This window comes from Urocitellus parryii, chromosome 2, assembly GCF_045843805.1.
Source record: "Urocitellus parryii isolate mUroPar1 chromosome 2, mUroPar1.hap1, whole genome shotgun sequence".
In the NCBI taxonomy this organism is placed as follows: Eukaryota; Metazoa; Chordata; class Mammalia; order Rodentia; family Sciuridae; genus Urocitellus; species Urocitellus parryii.
In genome coordinates this window covers 142,567,867-142,595,536 of record NC_135532.1, presented here as the reverse complement: position 1 = coordinate 142,595,536, position 27,670 = coordinate 142,567,867, and the positions used below count along the sequence as shown (strand labels likewise).

Below are 27,670 nucleotides of genomic sequence, written 5' to 3'. Positions count from 1 at the left end.
ATATTTTTACTATTAACTCTCAAAAACTGTGGAGGTTCCCAGTGTCTCTGAAGGTTAAGGCAGGAGGATCACAGATTCAAAGTTCAGCAACAGCAAGGGGCTAAGCAACTCAGTGAGACCCTGTCTCTAAATAATATACAAAATAAGGGATCTGGGAATATAGCTCAGTTGGTAGTTTGCCTCGCCTACACAAGGCCCTGGGTTCAATCCCCAGCATCACAAAAATACATAAATAAATAACAAAATAGGACTGGGGATGTGGCTCAGTGGTCAAATGCCCCTGAGTTCAATCCTTGGTACCAAAACAAAAACAAAAACTGTGGAGCTTTATCTCAGCTAGATATAATTAAGGGAAATTTCTTTGTCATGGCCCCATTCAAATAATTTCTTTTCCTTCTGAAAAGAATCCTTTTGATTCATAGAAGTAAATTCTTGATTATCTGGTTTAAGTGACTTAATTTTTTAAAAATACTAGAAAACCAGTCTTTAGTTCTTCCCACTCCCCTGGAAGTGAGCTGAGAGAGGACAGCGCTATCTCATGTGGACTTCCAGCAGACACATGGGAAAGGCAGGCTCCCTGGGGAAGGAGAGGCAGCCATGGTGTGTGCCCTGGAGACAAACAGGCTTTGTTAAAAAAAAAAAAAATGTGTCATTTGGGATTATTTTGTCATTGTTCCTCACTCTGAAAAGCACAGAGTAAAATGTAATTACTATTCCTATTGCAATGCTATGAAGGAGAGGCTGTGCTATGCTCTTTCCTTTCAGAACAAACCTTCTATTCCCTGAAGCAGATGTTAGGATACAGGTAGAACACCCACCATCTCAGGTCCATATGCAACAAGAATTCTCTCTCTTGTCCCTTTTAAGTAGACTGTCATGTATCAAACATGAAGAAGATAAATCAGAATTCTGCTAACTAAAGTGAATTATAAGATAGAATATCAGAGTGGCAATATCTTTAGTTCCAGGATTCCTAACATCCTTTATGTATGTGTCTTGCATAGCTGAACTTACTTCCTTACATGACAAAATGACACCATGATCAGCAAAGCCCTCGAAATTATAGTTTTGACTTAGGGACGGGTTTTCCCAAGTGGCATTTCTAGAATTGTAAACTTCAAATGAGTGTGCTTTATAATTTGAAAACCAATCCCTAAGCATTGTGTATCTGCCAAGTACTTTAATGGCATTTCTTTCTTTCTTGGTGTGTTTGTTTTCAAAAGGATGATATCGGGAAACTGGGCAAGCTGTTGATGCACGGCCCTTTCAATGTCTGGACAATTCACAAGGATCGTTATAAAATGAAGGATTTTATTAGATTTAAACCCAGCCAGAGGCAAATCTATCTATTCGAAAGAGGAATCGTGTTCTGTAAGATTCGAATGGAGCCTGGTGACCAGGGGCCATCTCCTCATTACAGCTTTAAGAAGTGGATGAAGGTAAAGGGAATCCTAATATACCTGGAGTCACCACCATCTGGGGACTGAGAAGAGAGAGATGGTTTCCCCTTATTTTACAGAAGAGGAAACTGAAGCTTTGAGGGGGAAGTTCAACTTGCCAAATGCTTCACAGCTGAGCTGGAATCCATACCCAGGCCTGCCAGACTCTAGACAGGGCTTGTCGTCAGTCCCTACAGGGCTGGGGAAGGCATAGGGGTGGCTGCATGCTAGATAAGACAAAAGGGACCTTTCTGTGGCTTGTCTGGAAAAACTAATCAGTGAAAGTAAAGAGGAATCTTTCCTCTGGGCAGATTTGGTGATTAAAGCACAAGCTGGGTCTCATCTTAATCTTCTCAATGTTATATTTTTGTGTATAAATGCAGACAGCATCCTCACTCTGACTGTGGGGGTCCATAAACCCCCTATCCACATCAAGTCTTGTCTCTCACCTGAATAGGAAATGTTTTATAGCCTGCTAGCTATGAGACAGACACACACAGAGACATACACACACTCTCACTTATATCTTGTGATTAATTAAAGCTATCTATTCATGTAGTTTTCTTTATTTATATTTCTTAATGGATACTCATTCAATTACCATTAAACACAGATTTGTGAAGTAGGTGTTACAGAAGAGGTGATTTCTTCACTCAAAGGTGGAGTGCTATGCCCTCCTCAGGGAAAGCATATCTCTGAAACAAACAGAACAGGGGATGCTGTACCAGACTATGTTTTATGCTGCCTTGGGGACATGCACAGAGGAAAGCAAAAAACATTTGGAAGGAAGATGAAAGGGACCTGTTAAGGGTAGAAAAATATTAGAGGGGCAGATTGACAATTTAAATGTCAAAAAAAATGCTGATACAGAACACTTCTTTCTTTACAATAGTTGGTGACACTTTCAATTCGCCCACTTGGAAGGGGGGGCAATAAAAAGTTTGAAATTGCCAACCGAAATGGACTTGAGAAATACATCCTGCAGGTAAAGCCCACACCTCGTTCTTGGTTTTCCTTTGCTCTTTCCCTCTTGTGTTTCCGTAATTCGACGAGGGATCTTCTGTCTCCTTACTCTAAAGATCATGCAGAGAACAAAAGCCCTGTGCTTAATACTCAGGGTGATCTGATACTCATAGCATTTTCTTACCTGTAATTGCAGGCAACCTCAAAAGAAATCAGAGATTGTTGGTTTTCAGAAATAAGTAAATTATTGATGGAACAACAAAACAATATTAAAGGTAGGTTATCTCTGCTGACTTCAGTCTGGAGCATTATTCTGATTGCAATGGGTGCAGGCTGGGGATGTTGTCAAAGAATGTTTTGTCAGAAAATTAACTGTGGTCACATGTTCATGCCTGTGCTTGCTTTAAATTGACTGGGTTTGGGGGAGGGGCACAGTTGTGTGTGGTTGCACTAAAGTGTCCCTTTTAGTTATGTTCCTACACACACCTAATTGCTAAGGTCGACTGCTCCCAAAAGCCACCTGAGAAAATATGAACAGGGAGTCAAATAGCCAACATTGCCTTTCAGAAACTGTATTACCTTTTTTCCAAAGTTGAGATAAAATTCACATATCATAAAATTTGCTCTCCTATTAAAGCGTATAATTCCAGTGTTTTAGCCTATTCACAATTGTACAAGGTTGTCTAATCATCCCCACCCTAACTTTAATTCTAAACTGGAACATTTTTATAACACCTCACTAAAAAAATCCTGTATCTATTACCAGTCATTCCCCATCTCCCGCCCCCCCCCCAGCTGCTGGCAACCACTAATCTACTTTCTATTTGATTTTCTTACTCTAGATACTATAAAAAAGTAACTCTTCCTGTCAAAATGCTTTCACTTAGCATTTTTTTTCAGGTTTTATCCACATTGTAGCATTAATCAGTACTTTCTTCCTTCTTATGGCTAAATTATACTCCAGTGCTTGGATGTATCATTGTCTTAGTTCATGTTTTGCTGCTATAACAGAATACAATAGACTGGGTCATTCATAATTAGCAGAAATTTATTGGCTCATAGCTCTAGAGATTGGGAAGTCCAGGATTAAGGGGCTGGAATCTGCTCAGGGTCTTCTCTGCATCATCCCACGTGGCAGAAGGTAGAAAGAGAGAGGAAGGAAAGAAAGGAGAGAGCGCTCATGTGTACACACACACATGCACATGTATGTACATGGAAGGAGGGCAAACTTGTCCTTTTATAAGGGCCCACTCTTGTGATAACAAAACCACCCCACAATAATTGTATGAACCCATTCATGAGATTAGTGCCCCTATGACCCAAATATCTCCTATTAGGACCCACCTTCCACTGGGGATCAAGTTTCCAACACAGGGGACACATTCAAATTATAGCAATCATATTTGTTTATCCATTCATCAGGTGATGAACATTTGGGTTATTTACACTTTGTGGTTTTTGTAAATAGTGGTGCTACATATTTTCATGTAAGTTTTTTTTTTTAAATGTGAGTCCTTATTTCTAAATTTCTTGGATATTGAATGGAATTGCTAGATCCTATGTTAATTCTAGTTAACTTTCTGAGGAGCTTCCAAATTGTTTTCCAAGGCAGTAGCACCATTTCAGATTCACACCAGCAATAAATAAAGGTTCCAATGCTCATTATTATCTATTGCCGAAGGGGGTTATAGCTCAGCGGTAGAGTGCTTACCTCTCACATGTGAGGCACTGAGTTCGATCCTCAGCACCACATAAAAATAAATAAATGAAGTAAAAAGATATTATGTCTATTTTTTTAATATTTTAAAAAATAATAATTATTATTGCCATCCCAGTGGGTATGAAATGATAGCTCATTGTGATTTGATTTGCATTTCCCTATAACTAGTGATGTCAAGTATCTTTTAATGTGCTTATTGGCCTTAGGTATATATTTTCTTTGAAGAAAAATCTATGTCCTTTGCCCTTCTTTTTTTTTTTTTTTTTTTTTGTACCTGGGATTGCACTCAGGAGCACTCAACCACTGAGCCACATCCCCAGCCCTAATTTATATTTTATTTAGAGACAGAGTCTCACTGAGTTGCTTAGCACCTCGATTTTTCTGAGGCTGGCTTTGAACTCATGATCTTCCTACCTCAGCCTCCCAAGCCTCTGGGATTACAGGTGTGTGCCACAGTGCCCAGCTCCTTTGCCCATTTTTAATTGGCTTCTTTTATGGCTGAGTTGTAGTGCTAGTTGGATACCAGAACTCCTGTCAAATAACATTTTGCATTTGAGCGTTAGTTTTCACTTTCTTGGGAGTGTTCTTTGAAGCACAAATTTTTTTTTTACTTTGATGAAATTCAATTTGTCTGGTTTTTTTCCTTTAGTTGCTTATATTTTGGATATTTAAAAAACCATTGCCTAATCCAAGGTGATGAAGGTTTATACCTAAGATGTCTTCTAATAATTTATAGCTTTAACTCTTGCATTTAGGTCTTTGATCCATTTTGAGCTAATTTTTTTTTAATTCTTTAGTTGTAGATGGACACAATACCTTTATTTATCTATCTTTATGTGGTGCTGAGGATCAAACCCAGTGCCTCACCTGTGCTAGGCAAGTGCTCTACTACTGGGCCACAACCTCAGCCCCTGATCTAATTTTTGTGTGCTATTATTTACCATCATTGTAGACTGTTGTTTTCCAAGGCTACCCCAAGAAGGAAGGGGAAGTTAGGAACAGGGTGAGTTAAGACACCACAAATCTCACTGCTCAGACTGAGGTTCATTTTGAACAAATGATCTCCAGATTTCACTGCAAACCTTTAATTTCCAGTTTTCTGAAAAAAAAATGTTACTGACAATTTTTGCCAGCTTTACCCCCACACTTTCATGGTAAAGAGAATTTTTGAAAGTTTTATTCCCCACCATTTTCACTAATGTCACTCACAATAATTGAAAGTCATCTTTACCCTTTCACATTTGTATCATTTAAAGGATCCTCAATCCTCCTCATAACAGGGGAGGGGAAATTCACACCAGCCTTCATCAATGAAGTTCCAATTGGTCAGGTAACATTGCTAGGGTTGAGAAATGCCAATATTATGTGAAAAATCTATCCCTGTCATTTATTCTGGCAATGATTTATGACAAACACACACGCACACAGACACACCACACACACATAAAGTTGTATAAAGTAAGGAAAATTGCATAAAAAATGAAAAGATAAATTTCATCTTTAGAGACTTGGCAAGAATTCGACCATTTCTCACTCTTTCTGTGTCTCCTCTGATCATCATCTAGTGGGAGGACAGGAGGGCAGGTGTGGAGAATGTGCACAGAGGGGTTTTCCATATGGTTAGATGTGGAAAAAGATACACTGAGAAGTAGGACTGGAAAACTACTATTTCTGTTTCTTGTCACAAGAAAGTAACAAAAGTTCTTGATTTAAACTCTAGGCCTCTACCAGGATAGATAAGTTGATTTTAATTTGCATAGAAACTATGATTACTTTTGCTTTTCAGCTATTAATACTACATTGAATGTGGTAATTAAGTCTGAGTGCCCTTAAGGCTTAAAACAGAAAGGTAGGAAAAAGTAACTTGGTTTCTCACAGGAACAATATTCTCATTACAAGATTGTTCTAGAAATACTTACTTCTTAGATCAGCATTTCTCAAAGTGGAGTTTAGGGACCACCTGCCTAAGAATGACTTAAAGGACTTGAATACAGGTTTTAAGGTCCCTACCCCAAAACTATGGAGTTGGAATTGACTTTTTCCACAATATTAAGCAAAATCTACAATTTAAATCTTAACTGAATCTCTCCTGATTAGCCCTGGCCTGTAGTAAAAAAGACACATTTGTTTGGAAGGTAAAAATGTATTTATTCAGCTAAAATTCAGACACACATTTCCCAAACCCTCCTCAAGGCCTGGCACCATGCTCTTCTAGGTTATGACAGGAAGGTAAAATCCAGATAATAAGCTAACCAGAACCAGCATGTAGTTTCCATTAAAAGAAAAGAAAGAAAGAAAGAAAAAACCCTGAAAGCCCCACAGTTGTCCCAGTCCCTTTATTCACAGATATGCAAACTGAGGGTCAGTTTTACCATGAGTGACATTTCACAAGGGCTCTAAGAACTCAGAAAGGCCCACAGTGAGTGGGAGGCAGAGCCTTGAGCTGGACCCTGTGAGGAGATGAGACTCTCAGGGCCAGAATAGAGACTCAGGGGCACCCAGGCAGTGGGGGAGGGTGGTATGCAAGTTCCAAGTTCAGGAATGTCAAGAACATCGGGCCCTTGTATATGTCTAGCACTTCACAAAGATCTGAAATAGAGCCATTATCACCCTATAGCACCTTTCATCCTTAGGGCTTCTTGGGCCTAATAATTCTATGCAATAAGCAAGGCATAAGATACCTGGGGTTATGGGTGAGAAGGACACTGGGAGCCAGGGAGGGATTGGAGACAGCCTAGCAGCAGAGGGCATTGTATCCAAAGGATGTTATGGAGTCAGAGTTTGGTCAGGGAAGAGGGATGTTTAACAAATACATGGGGAGAGGTCCAGAGGGAGATGGGCCCTGTGGTTTGGGACGTCTTTGTATGTGGCATGATGGGATGGTCTAGGGGGCTGTGGGGAAAGCCCACGGGGCAGGCAGCTTTGTGATAGCAGCACTTAGGTGGGATACAAGGCAAGGTAGAAACCAAGTCCACAGTTCCATCCTAGTCACTGGGCAACATGTTCTGGTCACTTGGATAATAAAAGATGCCCCTGGAGTCCTTCGAAGACCACAGAGCTGCCTCCAAGGGAGAACATAGGCAGTGGTGATTTGAATCCTGGCTTGAGAGGTCATGGGTAGAGTTGGAAGAAATGCCATTGAGATGAGAGAGTAAGCCTCATATATCAGGCTGAAGAGTTCAGATTTTAGGCTGTTGTAGGCAACAAAGGGGCAGGCAGGTGGGGAAGCCACTCGAGTTGAGATGTGTTATTTTTCTTACACCTAGGATGACATCCAAATAAAGAATGTGATTCTTATTACTGTCCAGAGGTTTGTGATCTACCCCTCACCTGATCATATACTTTGGGTTCAAGTGGAAAAAATAAGTACTTCACAGGCACACTGTTTAGTTCTTAATTCAGTACTAAGGGAGCTAATTGTTGAAATATGGATGGACCCACAGTCCAGGCACAAAGGGAACCCAGCAGGATGGGTGGGAGAAACAATGGCTACCAGGGACAGGCAAGCCAGAAACTGTTTCTGAATAAGTAGGAAAATAAGATTAAGATCTATACACGGGCTGAGGTTGTAGCTCAGTGGCAGAGCGCTTGCCTCTCACGCGTGAGACCCTGGTTTCGATCCCCAGCACCACATAAAAATAAGTAAATAAAAATAAAGATATTGTGTCTATCTACAACTAAAAAAAGTTTTTTAAAAAGATCTATACACTTTGATATATTTTATAGTATTCTATGTATACGTGTATGAAAAATCAATATATACAATCCATTCAAAATAGCTTAAATTTGAGAGTGTTGTTTTGCTTTGTTTCAGGTCAAGGGAATCTACAATTTGAAGCAACCACTGGGTGAGTAGTGGGTTTTTTTTCTGTTGTTGTTTGTTTGTTTGTTTGTTGTTATTTGCTTGTTTTTTTTTTTTTTTAAGAAATGTCAAGGGGCTGGGATTGTGGCTCAGTGGTAGAGCACATGCCTAGCATGTGTGAAGCACTGGGTTTGATTCTCAGCACTGCATATAAATAAATGAAAAAAATAAAGGTCTATCAACATCTAAAATTTTTTTTTAAGAAATGTTAAATGCTATGTCTAATTCATATTGATTTTGCATGATTCTTCTTATAGAATTTTTTAAACATTGAACATGCTATGAATAATTTCCAATTAAAAAAAAAAATTTCAGTTTCCTGACCCCACTACCAGACAAGGGCAGCTTTTCCAGTGCTGACTCACTGGGCCATCAATTAAAGTGATACCTGCAACTTTGAAACCTCCTTTAATTGCTGTTGCATCTATTTGTTTGTTTGTTTTTAATATTCAAATGAGAACTTCCAATTCTACTCCTATTTTCACATGCCTGCCTGTCCTTCTTTGCTGAGTGGATACCAGTATCCTCTCACGTTAATTCCTACAGCTTCCCTCTCTCCACTAAGAGTTCTTCTGGTCACCACTGTCCTCTCATTCCCTCTAGTCTGCAGGAGGATGCACTTACACTCCCTTCAGGAGGTAAACTTTCTCTGTAATTCCTCTCCCTGGCCAAGGCATGAAGGAGGAACCCACTATGTGTTTCCTGAATAAACCTTAGTCTGTGATCCAGTTTTGACACAGGAGCCCACTTAAATTTTTAGGCTCATTTATCCTGCTCCTAATGGAGCTGCCCAAAGAGATAACAGAGGTGGGAGTCAGTGAAGGCTCTAGAAACCAGCAGAGTTTCTCTCCCTGCTCTTTGCACCCAAGATCTTATGAAGTACTCTCTAATTACACCATTTAGTGGACCGTATTATAATTTTATGATGTGTTTTTCACTCTACTAGACCATAAATTTCTCTAGGGCAAGGAGGTTGTCTTGTTAGTTTTAGCTTCCCTTGGGCCTCATATACAAGGGCCTGTCACTTGTATAGGTGCTCAGTAAATGTTTAGTGAATGAAAGAACTCATTGAAGCATCAAGTGAAGCTTGCAAACTACTCTGTAAACAAAGTTGTAGGGAGGGGCAGTGCCAAGGTTTAGCTTAGGCCCATCTCATTTACTTGGACCTCCTGTGTCTAGTAGGTGTTAGATCTAATGTAATCCAAAAGACTTGGTACAACCGTTGGCATTTCAGACCAATAATCAGGAGAGGAGGGAACTATAGTAAGCCAGTGAAATAGTTTTTGGGAATCCAGAAGGGGATTTCTCCTCCTTACCTCCCCACCTTTAAGATTTGCAGCCATGCAGGGCGCAAAGGCACACACCTATAATCTCAATGGCTTAGGAGGCTGAGGAAGGAGGATCATGAGTTTAAAGCCAGCCTCAGCAAAAGTGAGGCATTAAGCAACTCAGTGAGACCTTGTCTCTAAATACAATACAAAATAGGGTGGGGATATGGCTCAGTGGTCAAGTGCTCCTGAGTTCAATCCCCAGTACCTCTCCCAGCCGCGCAAAAAAGAGTACTGTGAGTTCAAATCTAACCTCAGCAACTTTGCAAGGTCCTAAGCAACTCAGTGAGATCCCTTCTCTAAAAAAATAAATAAATAAATACAAAAAAGTGTTGGGACTGTGGCTCAGTGATTAAGTGCTCCTGGGTTCAATCCTTGGTCCCCACCCACCCACCCTCCCCGCCAAAAAAGATTTGCAGACAGTTAGAGGTTAACTTTATTACTCAACAAGAGATGTCCTTTGAACGTTCCCTTGTTGAATGTTACCATAGAGTTGGGGCAGATCTTAGACCACAGGTAAAGGAGGAGAGAGAAGTTGCACCTGGAGATTTAAGACCAGGGATAACCTAGTACAAACCAACGCTGCTCTGGCTGGTAGAAGGAGGAATGCAAGTGCTGTTCTCTCCCATGATTCAGTGCTCCTCTGTATTTCTCTAAAGCAAAGGCAATGGAGTGGAATGTGTTCCTGGGACTGAAAACACAGATAGAGCTACAACTAGCAAGGAAGAGCCAGTCTCCAGCACTCATGGAATGAAAGGTAGGACCCAATGGAGAGCAGAGCACAGAAGCAGGGTGCCACCACTGCTGAGCCTCTGGGGAAGACACCCGAGTCCTGGCCCTCCCTTAGAAGTAAGAGGGAGGAGAAAGAACAGCATCTACACCCTTTATGTGGTATAAAATCAATTTCCTGCTGTTCATTTGTGGTGTTCTCATTAGGCCAGAAGTCTCACATAGAGAGGTAACTCCTCTCTAGAAGAGCTGCTCTGTGAAGGAGTAGTTGTTGCAGGTAAAAGCAGCGCCAGAAGTTCTGTGCTTTAGAAGCAAGATGTGTGGAGGCACTTTACTTCTTGCTCTCTCTGGGAATTTTGAATTTTGAATTTTGCTGCTTCCCAAAACTCTCTATGGAAATATTCAGAGCTCTTGATCCAGGTACTTCCCCATAGGATATCACCTCTAACAACTTTGTACATCAATTTCCTACAGGCAGAATTGGGTGCAGGATAAATAAATAAGCAGGTGTGTAGGCATTTTTATATTTCCTATTTTAAGGACATCACCATGGGTTATGGGTTCATGGGGCTTTGAATATGTTATTTTATCATCTTATCTTTTCCTAACTATTTAAACTAAAGATAATTATTTTTTTAAAATCTTCTGCTTTATGCTTCCTGAAACTGCCCATAGTGAAAACCTTGGGAATTTAATATTTAAAGTTTGGGCTTTTGGACTATGTCTTCATCAACTCAGGTTGCCAGAAACAAAATGCCACAGACCAAGTGGCTTAAAGAACAGAAACTTCCTTTTCACAGTTCCAGAGGCTGGAAGTCTGAGATTAGGTAACAGAATGCTTGGTGCTAGTTGGGGGTCCCCTTCCTGAATGGCAGGGGGCTCTGTCCTCACTGTGTGCTCATGTGACTTCCACGTTCAGTGGATCAGGGCAAAGAACCAGCTCTCTGGTATCTCTTCTAAGGGCACTGATCCCATATGACCAAGGCCCTGCCCTCCTGACCTCATTAACCCTCTCACCTCCAAAGGTCCCATCTCCAAATACCACCATATGAGGCATTAGGGCTTCAACATGTGAATGGGATGGAGCATGAACATTCAGCCCATAGCAGACCATTTGTGATTAACTTGGTGCAATACGAATATGTCTTCAGGCACATACTCTATTTTACAATGGCTGCTAGAAGAAGTATTAGTTCAAAATGCACTTATTGAGCACTTAGAAAGTACAAAAGTCATTAAACAAGTCCAGTCCCAGAACCTCCCATCTACCCCAGGTTAAGACTGAATAAGTTTCTTCTTTAAGCTTCTGGACTCTTGGATGTTAATGAGCGTGAGTAGCAAATTAAACAGGAAGAAGTCCACGTCATGGAGAAATCAGATGTTCAGACTTGGTCAACAAATATTAATAGTAATGCCATTTAATAAGGCAGTAATTGTCACCTAGGGTATGTTGGTGCTATAAAATTTTATATTTAGAAAATGAAAAGCGACCTGTTTTCTTCTAAGTACAAACTGGGAAAATAAGGATTGAGAAAAATCTTGGTTCTAGAATATGGTCTGTAAATCTTTCGTCAGGCCTAGTCCTCCATGGGAGGTGGTAGGAGCTCTGGGAGGTTGGAGGTTTTGTTTTATTTTCCTGTGGAAATTTCAAGTTGGCTTGTGAAAAGCTTTTTTTTTTTTTTTGAAGGAAAATAAAGCTGAATTTATATCTCTTAAGTAACTGGTCGTATCTTCTAACACTGTCTCATATTTACTGTGGTGGTTAGAGGGCGTCATATTCTAGTTTCCTCTTACTTTGAAAAACTCAAAGTGAGGTAAGGTGCCTGGAGTTGGGCTCCTGTTTCAGCTGGGGCCCAACAGACCAACAAAATATGTTGGCACTTCAGTTCCCAACCTATTAGGTTGTTGATTTAATAGGTGACTTTTCAGATTACTGGGACTTTAAAACACTGAACCTATGAAAGCTAGCCAGGTCATAATGTATGTCATGCTCATGAGGTGTTTTCACAAAAAGATATTTATGAGCTGATCTGTTTGAGGACAGAAGGGTCAACAATGACAAAGATGTCCAAATATGATCACCAGGAGATATGAACTAACTGATATAGATTTATAATTCCTCTTTTACCCAGATCATAAGGATGAGGATTATCCAGATGCCTTCCTTCCTTTCCTCTCTCTCTCTGCACTAACTTAAGGTCATTATGCCCAAAAGGCATGGTGTGAGCAGAAGAAAGAAAGGATGACTTTTAGTGTGCACTTGGTTTGAACTGTGTCTGTACATGTTCGTGTATTATCTGTGCACACTCAGACATACACAACTTTCAATATGGGAAGGCTGCCTGGTTTCAGGGGACAAAAAAGTGGCAGTAGAATGACCATTGTGTTGATCTGAGCTGAGATGATCTTTCACTAATTAGGCTCATGAAAACCAGTCAGCTCTTGAGAAGTTTGCTTGACACCATAAAAATCAATAAATACACAAATAATTCAGTTGGGTTGTGAAAAGTAGCCTAAAACACAAAAATACTACATGCAGGTGAGGCTGTGGAGCAACAGGAACTCTCATTCATTGCTGGTGGGAATGCAAAATGGCTTAGTTGCTTTGGAAGGCAGTTTAGTAATTTCTCACAAAACAGAATATATTCTTTCCATACAATTCAGCATGCATGCTCAGTATTTTCCCAGAGGAGTTGAAAACTTATGTCTCTACAAAAACCTGCACACAAATATTTCTACATGCTTTTATTCACATTTTCCAAACCTGGAAGCAACCAAGATATCCTTCAGTGAGTAAACGGATAAACTGGCACATCCAGTCAATGGAATATTATTCAGCACTAAAGAAATGAGCCATCAAGCCAAGAAGAGACATTAAAAAAAAAAAAACCTAAATGCATACTATTCAGTGCAAAAGGCCAATCTGAGAAATCTATAATTCATATGATCCCAGCTTTATGACATTCTAGAAAATTCAAATTTTTTATTATCTGGAGATAGTAAAGGGATCATTTGTTGTCAGGAGTTAGTGTGGAAGAGAAGGATGAGTATACAGAATGGGGATTTTTAGGACACTGAAAATTTTCTGGTGTGATACTGTAATGGTGGATACATATCATTTGTACAAACCCATAGAGTGTGCATCACCAAGAACAAACCCTAACGTAAGCAATGGACATTGGATGAGTACGAGTGTCCATGTAGGTCCATCAGCTTCACCCCTCTGGTAATGATGGTGATGGTGAGGAAGCTAGGCATGTGTAGGGGCAGGGGCCTTATGGAAAATCTCTGAACCTTCCTCCACATTTTCTTATGAAACATTTTCTGCTTAAAAAAAGTAGGAGCCTTCATAAAGACTTTCTTCAAATAGGCCACATGCACATTATTGTATTAGATGGTGTTGGAACCTGCCCAGTTCCTCTTTATCAGGCTATTACATCCATTTACTTCCCAATTGCTTTGAGGTTAGCTGATGATATCTCACAGTTGTGCCCTTCTAAGAACTGCCCTCAGCTGACGAGAGCTGTCTAGCCAGGAAATGCCTGTGAGGCTACATCCTCCCCCAAGGGTAGCTTGTGGCCCACAAATGGGTTACTAGTTCAGGGTACAAAAGCCAACCCTCTGTACCAAGATAACACCCTTGTGGTCCCATGTGTGCTCTAGCATTTCCTAGGGGATCGGGCTGATGCTAGACTTCAGCCAAACCCACATCTACGCCTACTTCTTCCCCGCCCTGTTTTCTGCCCTCACTGTCTTACAGGTTTCATCTGAAAGCCCTTTCTCAATAACATACTTGCACAATCTGCTTCCTGACCTAAGACAGTACAGGAGAAATCCAAGAAACAATGGGACTCTGGTATTGGGTCACCTGCTGGCAATTAGTAATAAGGACCCCATCAGTGGTGTTACAGAGTACTGAGAGTCCTGATCCCTGAACTGCTGTGGTTCAATTGCCTGGACCTTCACCTGTGGTGAGCTGGGATCAGATATAGGTGGACAGTGACACGCCAGCTGGTGCTAGGTCTTTGGAGAGGATGGTGGAATTAAGAGTCTGCTGCTAAGTACCACTGAGGCACTGAAGATAAAGGAACAGACCCACATTAGTCACCAATTTAAAGCCCATTGTGAGAATCAGAGGGCCTCCTTGCCAATGTTTAGCTCCTCATCTCCAGGCAGACTGAGCTGAAGAGCCAGTGGCAGAATTTAAGAAAAGGATACATTTTCAGGCAAGGCAAATCTGTCACTTGGTCATTTTGGGATCCTAGCCAGTAGATGAGGAGACAAAGTCAGGTCATGATACGTAAAAAGGACCCTAAGCATTGAAATGAGAATTCTGGGTCCATACCGTTTATCCCCTGGACTGGCAGTGGTGACCTACTCCCCCTTATTAAGAGAGAGACCTTCTCCCATCCCTCCCGCCAGGACTGTACAGAACCTATAGATGAAGCATGAAAGACAATGTTTGCTCTTCCTCATGTTCTCCACATCTCCCTTCCAAACCCTTTCTAGAATAGAAACTAGGATGGGCATTACAACATGACCTGACCTGGGGTAGAAGCACATGGACCTATGGTCATGAGCTCCAAAGGCAAAGATCTTTGAATTATGCTTTAGTGCCCATCTAAGAAGATCCATCATAGAAAAGGTACCAAAAGACCAATCCAACTGGAGAAGTTGGACAGTAGATGTCAGCAAGCTTCCTTCATGGCACCCTAGAGCCTAAACCATGGGCTCCTAATACAGAAATCTTGGTAGCAGAACTGGAGGCTGTGCATGGGCCCTGCAGTGGGGGCTCCCTATCATCAGGACTGCTCTGGGATGTGAGGACCATCTGGCTACAATGTGGGTCCCTGGTTCCCATGGGTACATGGTTCACCAGGGATCTTGCTTGCCAGGTGGGTGTCTCCTTACTCCTTCACCACTCCACATGTGTCCCTTATATATTCAGTTGACAAAGATGACCTGCTCTCATAGAGGAGAGATGTTCTTTAATCAGAGTTACAGGGGTAACTGTGCTTCCCTGCTAATAAAATAGTCAAACTTCCAAGACTCCAACTCCAGACTCATCCAAATGAGGGTCTGTATAAGCAAGCCTGCTTTTCTTTATTTAAAAAAAAAAAAGTCCTATCTAGCTGCCAGCCTGTTGAATGTCCAACCTGCTAGAGAGATCCATGCTGAGCCCTCAGTATGGTACTGTTAAGAGAAGTCGATTTCTTCAGCCCCCACCAGGCTCAGGGGCACAGTGTGTAATATTGCTTTCATCAAGGGACTCAACATGGACAAATGACCACTGAACTATGGTCCCACCACCCCATTCAGAAGTTATTGGCCTGATAGAGGAGTGGAACAGCCTTTTGAAGGCAAGGCAGAGCTGCAATTTGGACATGGCACTGTGGATAGGGAGTGCCATCTTTCTGGATGCAGTATGTGCCTTGAACTGTGGCTACATTACAGGGCTGAGCCCCAGTAGGCAGAATATATGAATCCAAGAGCAAAGATATCATGCTTGCTCATTATCACTTCTAGTGACCGACATGAGGGATTTGTTCCCACTTATCCCTGCAACTTTAGCCTCAATGAGTCTAGAGATCTTGGATCCTAAGGGAACACTTCCACTAGGGAACATGGTAAAAGTCCTACTTAGCTTAAAGTTACATCTGCCACCTGCTGCTGCAGTTGGTCATTAGTTTGGATTTTGCCTTCAATTCATCACTTCCCTCCTACTCATGCTAGACACCCTGACCCCTGCTGCCCATCAGGCAGTTCTACTGATGGCATCCAGTCCGAGACTCATCCCTGGCTATAGTTCTTTTGCTCACCAATGCAGTGACAGTGGGCATGGGAGCACTGAGAGATGTCCCAATGATCACCTCTCTGCCTCTCCCAGACAGCAGTCTTACTCCTCCCCATGGTCAGGATCAATCCTCCCTCTAGTGTGACAGCTACTTTTTTGCCTGCCAGCCTACTGGCATGAGGACAAAGTGATAGGGCTCTCATTCTACTAGGGGAAGAGTCTGGGTGGGGCAAGGAAGAAAGATGGAATAAGGACTGATGCAGTTCAGTTGTGGGACAGTCACAGAACAAGCGGGTGTGCTATTTCTGATGCCATTGGTTGAACAGCCTCTTTTTGGCTGCTGACTATACAAATTAAGGAGTTAAATGAAAATTTGAACTCTGAATTCCCTGTTGTCCTGGATTTGCAGAGCCCTGGCCATGTGAAAAACCACAAACTGAGAATAAGCTTTTTGCCTCATAGGCAACCGAGGAAGAGCCTCTGGACAGACTCCAGAGAGCTACAGGCCCCTCTCAAGCCTCTCTTTAGGCACCCACCCCCCCCGACACCCCCGTCAGATCCCCAGGGTTTTGAAGGTGGCAAATGGGTTATCTAGTATAGTACATAGGGGTTGTTTCTTTGCTAACTTTTGTGACATTTCCTTTTTTGGCCTAAATAAATTATTTGCTTTCATCATTATTATTATGATTCAAAATTATTTCATGCCCTCTTGTAAATTGATGAATAAAATAAGTTCTAGCAAACAGTTCTTTCTAGTGAGATTGTGGGTTATTTTGGATATCTAACCAGCTAGCTTGATTTTTTTTTTTCTGGTTACAAAAAGGAATACACATTCAGGCTATCAAAAACAGGAAATACAGAAAAGTACAGATGAAGATTCAAACTGGATATAACCACTATATAAATCTTTCCAACTTTGTGTCCATAGAAATGCATGCTTTTTAAAAAATGGAACCATACTAATGTTTGCATGGCTTTATATTTTAGTCTTATTGAAAAATTCCCATTGAATCTGATGAAACGGGCAAGGCTTAGACTAGACCCAATGAGACATGTCAGCTTGTTCTTCACCCTTACCCCCACCATTGGGCTTCTTCCAACACTGAATATCCAAGGAAGCTGGTTTCTGAGCTAGGAAGTGATTTCCTAGCTGGGACGTTTCTTTGATCTCAGCTTAAAGCAGCTCTAAAACTCTAAGACTGCCAACTCAAACTGCCCTACAAACTGAAAAGAACTTTGACAACAGAAAATACACTTGGAGGGAAAAATGTGCCTTGAGACTATGAGGAATCTGAAAGCAATTAACTGAATGTTTAGGAATGATTTGCTTCCTCTTAGCCAAAGACCATTAGCAAATAAAATAGATGCTTCAGCTGTAGACTAGTCTGGATTGATTGATTGACCTACATTTACACTCTGGGCTGCCAAACAAAAGATCCTAATCCAGCCTAGTACCCTGGAAACATTCTGGCACCCTCTCCTCTGTGAGCTCTGGAAAGTGAGTAGTATGATCAGGCAGAAGGTGACTCATGAGTTAAACCCTAGAAGACAGAAACCTTGGTTAGCAGCACAGCATAATCCTGAGGTTTTACAGACCCAGGCTCAAGACCATCTCCATCTTTTTTAATAAATTGTTTAGCCTCTTTGGGCTTAAGTTCTTTTTATTGTTTATTTTACAAAATGTAGACACACATTAAATGAGATTAAGAGATTAAATGAGATGAAGCTTTTAGGCTGTGCCCAGTTTTCTGTTAGTATATGATCATTAGCACCTACTTACTGTACATCCAGGAAAGGGAATGGAAGGTCAGCGGCTCAGGCACTGCCTTAGGGCAGCTCCCCACCATTCCCAGACCCCCAGGAGAAAATAATGTGCTTTCATTCATGTGATAGAGATGATGCTTTAATGGTTGTGCTAATTGTAAGGAATAGAGAAAAATCTAGTTTGGAAGAGAATAGAATAGAATTTACTCATTTAATATCTTCACGGTATTAGTTGCCGCTGAACTAGCAGGATCTATATTGGTCCGTTAGTGCCATCCAGTGTTCAGCAAGGGAAAGGCCATGATTTTGCCTTGGAAGTCTATAATTTACCAAAAAATGTGTTTTCTGATGAGGATAACTTAATCTCACTAATAGGTTCTCTTGTTCATAAGTTTCATTCAATTTTCTTAAGCAAAATCAAAACCTTGGAATTCTAAACATTAAATGGTAAAACTAGATTCATGCAGGGTTTATGTGATGTGAGCTATGAAGATCATCCAAGAGTGGAAAAGACACTACTCCCCAGACCTTATCAGCATGAATTTTCATGGGCCACCTTTTCCACTCTTGTCCTTCCCCACCCACACTCTTTAGATGTATTCTGCTACATGAACTGGGAGGGCCTTGGAGGCTTAGGGAACATTGACCCAACACATTGCAGGACCTCAGCTGGGACTAGTCACTCTATGCATTTTCCAAGAAGGAACATATCACTTAAATTTTTGCTGTAATCAAATTGAATATTTGTCAAGATCCAGTGTGTTGGTTTGGTTCTTCAGAATGTGTATGTGGAATAAAATCATGGCATTTGAAGGTAAATGGATGGAGTTGGAGAATATAATGCTAAGTGAAGTTAGCCAGTCCCCCAAAACCAAATGCCAAATGTTTTCTCTGATATAAGGAGGCTGATTCTTAGTGGGATTGGGAGGGGGAACATGGGAGGAATAGACGAACTCTAGATAGGGCAAAGGGATGGAAGGATAAGAGAGGGAACATGGGGGTAAAAAAGATGGTGGAGTGAGATGGATATCATTACCTAAATACATATATGAAGACATAAATGGTGTGAATATACTTTATATACAACCAGAGATATGAAAAATTTTGCTATATATGTGTAATATGAATCATAATGCATTCTGCTGTCATATATAACAAATAATAATTTTAAAAATTTAAAACAAAACTGTGTGTGTGCTGTTTCTTTTTAAAGCTATTTATTACCTTATAATCTGTTTCCTCTCCTGAGTATTTCTGAGAATGAGACAATGACAAATTGTCCCCAAATTTAAGTAACAATAGAATACTTGGAATGCCCATAACTGCTCCAGAGAAGCTTTCTTCAGTATTATTGTAATTATTGTTAGCACTAATTATAACAATTGTTACTTTTTTAATTCATGTGATTACCAGGTATTTTACTTCATTAACATGTTAGCTAATCCTCTTACCAAGACATTATTATTCCTTTTTTAAAGATTTAAAAAAAAAAACAGATTTTTTAATAAACCTATTAGTGAGATTAAGGTCACATAGTTTGTGAGTGGAAAAATCAGAATTGCATTCAGGTCTGGCTGGTTCCAAAGTCTATTCTCCTACCACTGGGCAGTGAGCCTCTCATGTGTTCACCCACACACATGCCTATGACTGGCCAGACCCCCTAATCTGAGATTCTGGACCCTCAATGCTGCCAGCTCCTTACTGCTGACCCCATGACCCAACTCCAGGAGAGGATTAAATATGCAGGTGATTTAAGCTAGAACAAAAGGCAGCTCAAGAACTGGAAGGGCCTGGATGAAGGAGGAACATCATCTAGGAGCCAGGACCCACAGCTCCTGACCCCACTTTGGGCCTTGAGAAGTCCCCACAGGTCAGTTACCGCAATTGGTTGCCTGTGAGCCACACCTTCCTCCCCAGGACTTTGCCCCCAGGACCTTCTCCAAGTTTTGCAGGTTCTAAGAATTCCAGGTTTCTTCCAGGAGCCACCAGGATAGAGAGTGAATAGGGCATTGTCACTGCTGCCCAGAGCCCAGGGCCACAAGTGAGGACACCCAGAGCAGCTGCAGTTTGGGACTCACCCTGGAAAGGCTCTGGTGACCCTTAACCACTCCCACAGCACCTCTCCTGCTTTGCCTCTAGAGCAGAACCGGAGCACACAGAGATGGAGTAGGATGCAATAGATGAGGCCATCACACCAAGGGTGAATATTGTCTGGGAAGCTGTTGTTTTACTTTTGTAAATGATTTGATACATGATTGCTACATGGCCCTGCAGGAGAATGAAGGCAGGTGATCACCTCACCTCAGGTGCCAGCTGCCTGCAGAGTGGCTGGAACTCATCAGGCCTCTCAGTTCCCATCCTGCCCACCTGGGCTGTGGGGGTTCCAGGCTGAGCCAGGCCTCTGAGCCAGGCCAGGGCCACCATCCAAACCTTCCAGCAGAGGGCTCTGTGGTCCCTGGCAGTCCCTGCATCCTCTGAGGCACTGGGACCACTGGACCCTGGAGGCTCAGCCCCTCTGGTTCCCACAGTGGGTGATGGAGGACACAGCTCCCTCCATCCCTCCAAGACTCCCTTGCAGACCTCTCAGGAAGACAGTCATTCTCCTGCCCTCGCTCTTTGCTCCTGGCATAAGGAGACTCAGGGATAGACAACCACCCTAAAGAGGAGTAATGGGAGTCCCTACAGAGTTGCCTCTGGATATTGGAGGTGGGGCCCATCCCTGAGCCAGTTCCTACCTCACTCCCCATATGTGTGCTGGTTGTGTTCAGCTACGTAATAAATTTCCTGAACCTTAATAGCTTAAAACAAACACTTATTATCTCGGTTTCTGAGCTACAACTCAGCTAGGAAGTTTTAACCCAGGTCTCTCATGAGGGCCACAGAAGCTGTAGGCCTAGGGCTGCAGTTCTTGATGCTCCCCATAATTATTTCACCCCAAGGTGCCATTTATCCTGCAGTGTGTCTGGAATCTGTCTTTAGGTTCTTGGGTTGCCTCCCAGCACTTTTGAGGTGAGGCTTCACAAAACCCCCTGAGACTCTTCTTTAGGGCAGTTATTCAACCCTGGAGTCCCCTTATGCCAGAAGCACAGTGAGGATGAGGAAATGACCATTTTGCTGAAAGATGGTACAATGCCTTATGATAGAAGTTAGAGATGGGGTGGAAGTGTCCCTGAGACAGGCACTGCCTGCTACATCCTGCTATTGGCAGAGGGATCATCCTCCTCCCTCAAAGGGGCTCAAATCCTACCCTTTCCCTCCCCAAGGCTGCTCCAGCAGGGAGTTTGTCTCCACGGAAACCTTTGAAGGTGGTGAAGGTGGCGGAGATATGGACAAGGAGAGCAGTGTGCTGAGTGTAATTATTTCCTTCTTGCATCTTTTCTAATCTCCCTCATTTCTATTCATGGGCTGCTCCTGCCCCTTCTCCCTCTCCTCTATTCCCTCTCTTCCTCATTTTTCATAATTGTCCCATCAAGACCAGGTCTAATCAGGAAGCCTAGATCACTGGACCTTCAAAGTGTCTCTGCACCCTCCCAGCCCTGCATGTCTCCACATCACTGTCTCTAGCAATGTGCTAGTTTGGGGTCAGGAGGGGCTGCAGCTGGGCACCCCAAAGGCCCAGGTGGGAGATCTGGGGTGGGAGAGGCTCAATGGGCCTTGCCGGGGCGGAGCACTGCCCCCACTGCTGACTCTGAAGTGTGTCCCTGTTCCCACCCTTACAGCTCTCAGGACTTTTCCAGTCTGAGGACAGTTATGAAACCTGTTCCCCCAAAACGGTTTCCCTGGAGAAAGGAGAAAGCACCGAGGGAGGAACAGAAGAACGTGATGAGAAGAAAGCGTGAGTGTGAAAGTTGGAAGAAAGTAAGCCGATCTGTTGCCAGGGCTTCTCTGACTTTCTTCTTGGCATTTCAGGGCATCCAGCAGCACAGAGGGGCGCGCTGGGGTGTCCCCTGGCCTGGCCGTTCCTGCGGGGGAGACGACGGGTGTCCAAGAGCAGGCAGTACGGGCGATCGCAGCAAGCCCGAGATCCTCCTCCACGGAGAACTGACCCTCGTCGCAGGCTCCCTTCGCTCCGCGGCCGCCAGTGCCGTCTGCATCCCGGGGAGGGGCTGTCGTGATGCGGACGAACGCCGCGCGCTCCTTCAGCAGAAAGCAGTCTGCGGGCCTCGGCGCCCCGGGTCTGTAGCGGGGGGGGGGGGGGGGGGGAGGGGAGCCCAAGGCGAAGCGCCCCAAGGGTCCCAGCTCGGGGGCCCAGGAACTGTGTGTGCCTGCACGCGCCTCCACGGGCGCAGGGAGCCCACAGCTTAGCCGCCAGGACTCACCAAGGGCTGCTCAATTTTTGGCGATTTTGATCTTTGGGGCTGAATAAGTCTTTGCTGTGGGGGCTGTTCTGTGGGCTGTGGGATGTTTAGCAGCATCCCAGGCCTCTAGAAGCTACAGGTCAGTAACACGCCCCTACACCCTCCCATCCCCAAATTGGGACAATCAAAGATTCCTTCAGATATTGCAAGATTTCTCGGGAATGGGAGTGGAATTAGAAGAGCCTTGGAGCCTAAGCGCGAGCGCAGGCCGAGGATGAGCACCTGGAAGCTGCTGCGCCTCCCCATCCCCCAAGAGAACGTCCGTGTGTGTGTGTGTGTGTGTGTGTGTGTGTGTGTGTTCATTCCAAGGTTGTTCAGTTTCAAAGAGGGTTGGTTCCAAGTTTACTTCTGAAGTATTTACGACAGATGTATTAGTTTTTTAATACAGGTTATTTATTTTCAATTATTTTTTAGTCTCATTGGTAACATTTCATTCATTTTTAGCTTTTTAGTTACTTAATTTTATACTTGTAGTTACCTGTGAATAACCATTTATTTTACTTTCAAGATTTTTTTTAAAGGCAATATGTCAATCAATGGAAGGGTAACTGATGTGATACAGCAATTTGTATACGGGGTAAAAGCGGGAGTTCATAATCCACTTGAATCAAACCGTGTAATATGATGTATTAAGAACTATGTAATGTTATGAACGACCAATAAAAAAAAAAAAAAAAAAAAAAAAAAGGTAAAAAGCTAATCAAATTTACATTTTAGAATGCTCACTGTGGCAACCATGAGATGGAAGTCTGTAGAATTATGGGGATATAATTATAATCCAGTTAATAAGGGATGAGGGCTTGAAGAATGGCAAGAGACATTGCAAAAGTGAAATAATTCAAGGCATTTAGAGATAATCTATAGATCTTAGAAACTGATGAAACCAGTAATTAAGAAGGAAGAAATGCAGAATAATAAAAGTAAATTACATTGATTGTGTCTGTACTATTTACTAACTAAAGGAACAGAAAAAGGCACATGTTTTGAAATTTGGTGTTGAAGTGCTTGTAAGACATGCAAGTGAAAATGCCCAGGAGACATTAAATGGAGATCAAGTGAGAATTCTCAGCTAAATCCACAAAGGTTGCAAACAGCACATTCACACTCAGTCAAGGATATTTGTCAAATGTGTTTAGTGTGCTGTAGGTACTGAGCTTGGTGCTGATTATGCAGGGTGAATAAAATACTTCTACCCTCAAAATGTACATTCTACTGGGTAATAAGAAAACTGTTTAGAGTTAGAATTAGAAATTTATGTGTATGACAGATTTGCTTAAATTTACTGCTTGGGTGAAAATGAGTATACTCAGTCACCTAGTTTGCAAATGCTGGTAATCTGGGGAAATAAAGTTTTTGATTAAAAAAAAAAAAAAAAAAGATTTTTTTTAAATTATTCATTTTCAGTTATGTTTTATTTTTATTAATAGTTATTTTGTTTTGAGTTGTAGGTTTTAAATTAATTAGCTTATAATTATCTATTTTCATTGCCTGTATTTACAATGTTTAGTATCTGAGTTGCTTTCTACTTTTAGTTATTGGAATTTTGAATTATTTATTTTCACACTCAATTGACTAACTGAAACTCATTGAGAGCTTTTGAATTACTGTAGTCATTTATTTTCAGAGTGCAATGCTCTTATCACTGTAGGACTTTTTCTGAGTTATTTAGTTTTCCAGGGTTTCTTCAGTTATTTTTTTTTTTGAGCTGTTTATTTTTACATTCACTTATTTTTTATTTCTTGTGTGAGTTATTTCATTTTTAAAACTTTATTTTCAAAATTATTTAAATTTTAAACATGTTAAATTTTTTCAGTTTTTAATATATTTAGTTTTTAAATTATTTCCAGAGCAACTTATTCTCAGTCATTTTTTTCAATTATGCCTTCACCACTTAAATTTTCGTCTTTTTTCTTTCTTAATTCATTCAGATTTATTTTCCAAGTTATTTAGGTTTAGAATTTAGTGTACCAGTTCAATTAAGAAATGTTATATTAGTTATTTTAACAGAGAAAATATAATATAAAGAATTGTTAACCAGCTGTTGGAGAATTAAAACATAAGAAGAAGTGATACTGAGATATCATGGAAACTGAGAGCTGAGAGAACAAAAGTCAGAGGTTGGAATTATCAAAATCCAGGAATGTAGAGGTGACCCCATGGCTAGGGCTTGTCCCCTGAGGAGCAGTTGCTGCTCAAGATACAGATGGCCCAGGAACTTGGGAGCTAGATGCAGAACTCTGAGAAGCAGGTGCTGGTGTCTCTAAAATGGCACGATGGGCTAGTTATGGGATTTTTAAGGAAAATATCCAACTGGATCACTGGTGCTGCTGAAGCACTCTGTGGCTCTCTGGGTAGAGATGGTGCTAGGGGGAGACAGGCAGGATGCTGAAGAGGCACGTCCCCTTCCCCTCCTCCAGTCTCCAAAGCAGAGAGTAGAAGGGTGGGCTGGAAGCTGGGAAGTCCAGTGTACAACCAGCAATCTTAGCTTTGCAGTTACTTAGTTTTAGAGTACTTTTGAATTTAGTTTGTTTTGGAATTGTTAGGGATGATTTGGTTTTAAGTTTTTCCTAGACATGGGATCTAGCTGAGTCTCCGGTCCCCTGACGGTTTCTGGAATGGAGTGAGCCAATGAGAGCAGCCTCTCCTGTGAGTCTCAAGGAAACCACTTTAGATATCAAAAAAAAAAAAAAAAATCATGTGTCTCACTTTATTCATAAGGAAGCCCTTTAGGTGGCCAAAAAAGTAGAGACTAAGGGACAGGCCATAAGGGAGAGGCTCATCCCTCTTTGAAACTTTTCAGAAAGTGAAACTATGTTGTGAGTCTACCTTCTCCCACCCCCCTTTCCTAACAATAAAGTATCTTTCTTGATAATGTGTGTTTCAATTTTGTAGACTATTTACACAATAAAAGTTCTTCCCAAACCCATAATCTTATAATCTTAGATTCTGTTATCGGCATCATTTTCAAACCACATTGTTTCATCTTGACCATAAAAATATATAATATGTTATTCAATTGATTCAACACCTGCTCTCAGAATACTTCAGTCCTAAGGGAAATTCAAGAACCAAGTGAGCCCAGGGAAATGTAAAGATGAGTGAGAAATCATCCATCAAGTGGGGAAGACAAATGTAGAAACAGATAATCACAATCACAGTGTGACAGATACTCTGGGAGCACCAACACTGTCACGGACTCTTCTGATGTGGTTAGGGAAGGGGTGATAATCTGAGCTATGTTTAAAGGAGCCAAAGCTTTCTTTAGGTAGAGAAGGAGGAGAGGACCTTGGGCTGAGGGAATAGCACATGCTCAGGCACAGAGGCATACAGGAGCCCTGCATGGCAGGGATGACAAGTTGCTAAGGGCCTCTGGGCCACAAGAGTCAGAAAGGCTCTTAACATTAGGGCTGGCCCTGGCACTCAGCAGATCCTGCCTCCTATCATCCTCACTGCTCACCAACAGAGAGTGGGAAGCAACTTCAGGAGTCCAGTGCTCTTCCTGCTCTTCCTGATCCCATCACAGTTACATTCCTGGGAATCTTCCCTCCTTACTGGCTTTAGTGTTTTCCCACCCCCATTTTTACTTGTCCATTAGTGGTGAGTCCCTTCCTCCTTCACCTCCTCATCCCAGTTTCTTACACATCTGTAGGGAAAGAGGAAGGTTGAGACCAGCCACCTGTGAGGTGGTGATGATGTCAGTTGCAGAGGAGGTGAGGAAAAAGGGGACAAAGGAAACCTGCTGTGGAAATCTGTAAGGGTAGGGCAGACTCTGGGCATGACCACTCATGACTTCCTCCAGCTGCTTTAGACAACTGCAACCATAGAAAGGTAGAAAGGCTACAGGGATGTGGTTCTCAAAGGGGGAACCTATTTAAATCCAACCTAGCTTGTGAATCTTATTAATTCAACAGTGTTGTAGCTCCGTGGTAGGGCACTTGCCTAGTATTTGTGAGGCTCTGGGTTCAATTATCAGCACTATAAATAAATAAATAAATAAATAAATATATGTCCATCAACAACTAAAAAACATATTAAAAAAAAAAGTATTGAAAGCACACAGAGTCCTTTACTATGTGAACAACAGTAAACATGACTACCAAGTCAGAAGAAAATGTAGTCCCGCCTAATGGATGATGGTGTATTTTCAAACTTCTTATAAAACATATCTATACATTCAGTCTCAAATGCATGTGTATGTATATCTCAGCAGACTTCTCTGCTTATCTTGTCAATCATGATATACCCAATTCTCTATGAGAATATGGCAGAACTTCAACTACTTTTGTATCTTAGCTGAACACAAGAATCTTCAGGATGCTGACCATTTGCCTCAGGAAACACCACTTAGATGGTCTCAGACATGTTTGATCATTGAATAGCCAGCTGCTCACTACAGAAACTCAGCCCAAGGCATGTTCAGTACTTTGGGCCTGAGTCCATGCCTGCCATATGAAAATGTCCACACTTGATGGTGCTGGCAGGGGACAAGTGCCCTATCTTCCCAGAAGGAGTCTCTCTGCAGATATTATGCCACAGAGAGGTGACCAGAGGAGACTTTCTAGTACCAGGAATTGCTGGATGTCCTCAAGTGCTGGCCCCAGTGCCCCAGGACTGTCCACTCTGATCTTCTACTCCAGAATCCTTGTCAAAGCCCAGGCTGCTGCTCTGTTGGGCTCCAGGAATCACAGAGCTCATGGTGGGCTGCAGGGGACACAGAAATAGGGGAATATTCCTTGTGAAGCCATCTCAGTTATCAATAGATCTCCAGTGGACACTACAATCTCTACTGGGGCCTGGCCACACTGTTCACTCAGGAAGTAGTTGTGAACCTTTAGGCTTATTAAAAACAGGGTGGTAATGCAAAATAATAATAATAATGCTCATGTAAAAAAATAAATAAAAATTTAAAAAAAAAACAGGGTGGAGAAACAAAGGGTAGTTTTCCGTGAATTAAATATGTGTTCTCTTCCCGTTTGAGTAAATGGAAAGGAATCCAAAACCACCAGATGAAACCCCTCAGGCCTCTTTTAGAGTTGTTCAAATCCCCCATGCCTTTAAAATGTGGCCCACTAGAGGGACTTGGATTTCATTGTGTTGCCAAGGGTTGAGAATGCTGTGGCCACAGATTATAATGGCCTGGCTGAAGCAGCTAAATCCATAAAATCTAGAGGGGTTCTGAGTCTGTACTAAATACCAGCCATACATTATGCAATGTTAGAACTAGAAAGTCAAAGATCCTCTATCCCAGCATTGCTACAGTATATTTTACAGAATATGCAGAAGTTATTCAATGAGTTAATCCATTTTCTGCTAGGCAGAAAAAAAAGTTTTTAATAATCTATTCCTCTCTTGGTAGATGTCAATTAATAGATTCAAGAATCTGAAAGCTCTTACAGGAAGGAAGTCTATACACTTTTCCCAAACTTATTTGATCATGGAACCCCTTTTTCTTTTGTGAAATATAATATCCCATGTATATTAGTAAGGGGAAAGGCTAAACTTATAACAAAGAGATACAATAAGATATGATGACTTAAAAGAATATTTTCTGAGAAACACTTGGGGGGATTCCACCACTATGTGGAGAGAGAGAGGACAATCAACAGGAAGACCTAAAGCTAGAGTGGAGCAGACACTGAGAAAACATTTGAGCAAACAAATGCACACACACACCAAACATATCACTTGAAGTGCACCCAGTGTACTTGGGGTA

At 41.8% G+C, this 27,670-nt stretch overlaps 1 protein-coding gene across 1 annotated transcript in view; it reads left to right on the top strand.

The window, feature by feature from the left end:
* The window catches only part of Mcf2l2 (MCF.2 cell line derived transforming sequence-like 2), a 236,592-nt gene extending 214,688 nt beyond the window's left edge, over positions 1-21,904 (top strand). Inside the window, exons 23-30 of the mRNA XM_077795511.1 lie at positions 1,224-1,439; positions 2,332-2,424; positions 2,599-2,677; positions 7,937-7,970; positions 9,972-10,069; positions 20,863-20,951; positions 21,319-21,432; positions 21,509-21,904. Coding sequence (XP_077651637.1) covers positions 1,224-1,439; positions 2,332-2,424; positions 2,599-2,677; positions 7,937-7,970; positions 9,972-10,069; positions 20,863-20,951; positions 21,319-21,432; positions 21,509-21,904 — 1,119 coding nt within the window. The remainder of the gene's footprint in view (positions 1-1,223; positions 1,440-2,331; positions 2,425-2,598; positions 2,678-7,936; positions 7,971-9,971; positions 10,070-20,862; positions 20,952-21,318; positions 21,433-21,508) is intronic.
* The last annotated feature ends 5,766 nt before the right edge of the window (positions 21,905-27,670 follow it).